Source organism: Salmo trutta, chromosome 3 (assembly GCF_901001165.1).
Source record: "Salmo trutta chromosome 3, fSalTru1.1, whole genome shotgun sequence".
Classification (NCBI taxonomy): Eukaryota; Metazoa; Chordata; class Actinopteri; order Salmoniformes; family Salmonidae; genus Salmo; species Salmo trutta.
The window spans coordinates 25,206,699-25,210,904 of record NC_042959.1 but is presented as its reverse complement, the minus strand read 5'-3'; the positions used below and the strand labels follow the sequence as shown (position 1 = coordinate 25,210,904).

Here is a 4,206-nt window from a genome sequence, read left to right as displayed (position 1 = left end):
AGGTACACCTCCAATTTACTCAAATTATGTCAATTAGCCTATCAGAAGCTTCTAAAGCCATGACATCATTTTCTGGAATTTTCCAAGCTGTTCAAAGTCACAGTCAACTTAGTGTATGTAAACATCTGACCCACTGGAATTGTGATACAGTGAATTATAAGTGAAATAATCTGTCTGTAAACAATTGTTGGAAGAGTTACTTGTGTCATGTACGAAGTAGGTGTCCTAATCGACTTGCCAAAACTATAGTTTGATAACAAGAAATTTGTGGAGTGGTTGAAAAACAAGTTTTAATGACTCCAACCTAATTGTATGTAAACTTCCGACTTCAACTGTAGATAATAGAACAAAAATGAAATAACATTTTAAGAGATTGACTTTTAGTTTATAAATACTTTGGTACAATGACACACTTAGCTAGCTGCCCACCTCGTTCCTTTCTGTTAGCATGTGCACGTAGTAAGTACACTTTCATACTTTCGGTATACCGGTCTTTTCAGATTCCACAATGATTCTTTAGTTGTGGACACTACATCACTTCACTCACGCTCTTGTTCTGGGTCCTCATCTTTAAGTCACCTTGATTTTTCACCTGTATGTTTTAATCAGTTTCTTTATGAAAATATTTTGCGAAATCCCTGACAGTAGCTACAGCCAGGGGCTATAGCAGCACACAAGTAGACTACAAATGCATGCTGGGCCAGGCATGCTATGAGCTCATGAAGTGAGCACTGCTTAATAAGGATTGCACGCTTTTTTCAATTTCCATCTAAAATGACCCAAATCTAACTGCCTGTAGCTCAGGACCTAAAGCAAGGATATGCATATTCTTGATACCATTTGAAAGAAAACACTTTGAAGTTTGTGGAAATATGAAATTAATTTAGGAGAATAACACATTAGATCTGATAAAAGATAATACAAACAAAAAATACTTTCCACATTTTATTTCCATCATCTATGAAATGTAAGAGAAAGGCCATACATTCAGATAGGAGTGTAGGTGTAATTTCGATTTTGGCCACCAGATGAAAATTGGAGCGGGTGCGAAGTCTGAATTTCCAGCATTTGGGAAAAATGCCCCAGTCAAATTGGGCACGCTCCACTCCTCCCTCCACTCAGCTCACATACTCTGTTCTGAACTAACCCTGTTAGCCAAGTAACAGGTAAGGTAACAGTTCAGGTTAATGTCACCATTTGTTTACCCTGCTGTCCACCATTTTGTTCTACCAATTGAGAACACCAAATATTTTTTTCTGGATTTCACAAATTAAACAAAGAATTTCCAAATCCTGGGTTTTCAATTCTGTGGCAATTGTTTGAAACAAGGGTGTGTAATGTGGGAAAGTTCTCACTACGAGGTACTTTAAAGCACAGACCTTGTGCAGTCAGAAAAATAGACTGAAGCTGAGCAAGACCTTCTTGCAGAGTTTCTCCTTGAGCGAAAGCATCCCCTCAGGCTTCAACATGAAGACAGCTATTCTTCTGCTTACTGTAGTCCTTATGGGTAAGACTATTTGATCAATCCATTGCGATATCTATCACGTTGTCATATAGATTAAATATATCAAATCAAGTAGCTGGTCAACTCACACATGCGATTTGGTTCTGGGTGCTGTTAGTGTTCAATATTATTTTGGCATTTTAAAGGTCCAATGCAGTTTTTATCTCAATATCAAATAATTTCTGGGTAATAATTAAGTACCTTACTGTGATTGTTTTCAATTAAAATTGTAAAAAAAAGCACTTCTTAGCTAAATGCAATTTCTCAGGCAAGCATTTTGCTAGGACTGTCTGGGAGTAATCTGAGAGAGGGGCTTAATTGGAGGAGCTTAATGGACGGAATGTGTAACCTGAAAACAAGCTATTAATGGCAGAGAGGGAAAACTCTTTATTATTGGTCTATTAACTTATCCAAAAATGTATTTAAAATGTACTTTATTTAGCCCTCTCTTGTCATCAGTCTTTAGGTGTTATTGGTTTTTCTCTCACGTTCAGTATGCGTCCCATGTTTGTTCTTTATTATCTGTTCAGTACTAAAACTCACCGTCTGCACCTGCTTTCTGACTCCCGGGGTATACATTAAAGGAAATATACACTACCATTTAAATACAATATACACTACCGCCTCCCACTCCTCTTTCTATTCTGGTCAGTGCTCTGCCTAGAAGGCCAGTATCCCAGAGTCGCCTCTTCACTGATGACGTTGACTGGTGTTATGCGGGTACTATTTAAGGAAGCTGCCAGTTGAGGACTTGTGAGGCGTCTGTTTCTCAAACTTTCTCCTCTTTCTGTTCTGGTTAGAGACAGTTTGCGCTGTTCTGTGACGGGAGTAGTACACAGCCTCGTACGAGATCTTCAGTTTCTTGGCAATTTCTCGCATGGAATAGCCTTCATTTCTCAGAACAGGAATAGACCAACGAGTTTCAGAAGAAAGGTCTTTGTTCTGGCCATTTTGAACCTATAATCGAACCCACAAATGCTGATGCTCCAGATACTCAACTAGTCTAAAGAAGGCCATTTTTATTGCTTCTTTAATCAGAACAACAGTTTCAGCTGTGCTAACATAATTGCAAAAGGGTTTTCTAATGATCAATTATCCTTTGAAAATTATAAACTTGGATTAGCTAACACAATATGCCATTGGAACCGTTTCCAGCTACAACATTTTTTTATTCTAAGTCACCACAAACTTTTGAATGGTAGTGTATATAAAACACAGGAAATCACCTTTTTGACAGCACTGCCCCTTTAATATAAATGCTCTTTAGTTAGTTTAGTGGAAAAGAATATCAGCATAAAAGGGTTTCCTCCTCAGTCAACATATCAGTTGTCCATTTAATCTCTAGCTGTGTTGCCAGAGTGTGAGATGGCCAAGTTCGGTCAGCTGTGTAGCGGAAATTCCAGTAACAGGAGGAGGACAGGGGACAACTGGGGACAAGGACAGTACGGAGCAAGCAGGTATGGCAAGTTAATGTATCAGTTTGGTTTCGCTTTATTTGACTGTCCACAATTTACATCATAATTTAGTTGGTAAGATGGTAACCACATAATAATTATTTCTAAGAACCCATTAGTACAATATTAATAATATCAATTTGATCTGAGACCCCTGCTCTGACTGTACACAGTACAATACTCACAAAACAACAAGTGAAAACATACCATAATGGTCTGATTGAGAGACTGTGAATGCTTTGTGAATCCTTCTGCATTAACCCCTTCCAATCTCTATGTCCAGAACAGACCATGTGCATGAGGGCATTGACATCGTGTGTAACGACGGGGCCACAGTGTACGCTCCATTTGACGTGAAACTCAACGGCAAAGTGACAGTGTACACAAACCCAAAGAAGGCAGCCATCAACGACGGGATCAAGCTCAGTGGGGAAGGTCAGTGTCTACCCTGAATCATTTCTTTTAATACCCTGGAAGGAGATCAATAGTCTATCCTGAATTATTTGTTTTAATACCTTGGAAGGAGATCAATAGCACAGTAAATGCTATGCCTATTTTAATAATGCATCCCAATGTAATGACTACTGTTTCACTGAAGTACAGTACATACCGGCAACTAATGCGTCATGGCAGAATGAAATGGAAGAATATATGGCAAATGAATTGATTGACTGGTTGAATGATTGATTGACTCACACTGTGATTGTCTGTCTTGCAGGTCTGTGCTTTAAGCTGTTCTACGTGAAGCCTGACAGTTACTCTGGGGTGGTGAAGAAGGGCCAGAGGATTGGGACCCTGCTCCCCATGCAGAGTGTCTACCCAGGGATCACTTCTCACGTCCACGTCCAGATGTGTGACAAGTCCGACCCCACCAAGTACTTCTGATTGATTGGTTAAATAAATCATCTAAATTATCACAATGATAGGCCTTACTGTGTGAAAACAATTATTTATCCTTTTTTGTTATTGTATGAAATACATAAATGTTGTAAACTTCTGAAATGAAATGTTACATTCATTCTGTATTGGAGTATAAACATAGCTTAAAGGGATAGTCCACCCGTCATGAATTGATCATATTCTGACCTCCTACCTTTGTGATACTCCCACAACAAACAATGTGTTGAAGTTTCAAAGAGCTCAACATGACATTTATCATTGATATGGGTTACTGGTTATACACTCCTTTTCACTTCCTTGTTTATCTACATGATTGATACAAGGATATCAAGCAGCAAACCTGTTATG

At 38.6% G+C, this 4,206-nt stretch overlaps 1 protein-coding gene across 2 annotated transcripts; it reads left to right on the top strand.

Moving 5' to 3' along the window:
* The first annotated feature begins 1,348 nt into the window (after positions 1 to 1,348).
* On the top strand, positions 1,349 to 3,881 carry LOC115170932 (leukocyte cell-derived chemotaxin-2). Of its 2 annotated transcripts, none has more exons than XM_029727327.1 (4): positions 1,349 to 1,507; positions 2,850 to 2,961; positions 3,242 to 3,393; positions 3,677 to 3,881. In XM_029727327.1, exons 1-4 carry the CDS (start codon positions 1,468 to 1,470, stop codon positions 3,841 to 3,843), a joined length of 471 nt encoding a protein of 156 aa, XP_029583187.1. In that variant the 5' UTR covers positions 1,349 to 1,467; the 3' UTR covers positions 3,844 to 3,881. The 2 variants fall into 2 exon arrangements, with proteins under 2 accessions (XP_029583187.1, XP_029583194.1); XM_029727334.1 differs by having other exon boundaries at positions 1,374 to 1,507; positions 2,862 to 2,961.
* The last annotated feature ends 325 nt before the right edge of the window (positions 3,882 to 4,206 follow it).

Excerpts from the sequence above, each read along its gene's own strand:
- LOC115170932 (XM_029727327.1), top strand. The coding sequence starts at position 1,468 with ATGAAGACAGCTATTCTTCTGCTTACTGTAGTCCTTATGG. Across the intron at positions 2,962-3,241 it reads GGACAGTACGGAGCAAGCAG|AACAGACCATGTGCATGAGG; the intron begins GTATGGCAAGTT and ends CTCTATGTCCAG. Across the intron at positions 3,394-3,676 it reads GATCAAGCTCAGTGGGGAAG|GTCTGTGCTTTAAGCTGTTC; the intron begins GTCAGTGTCTAC and ends TCTGTCTTGCAG.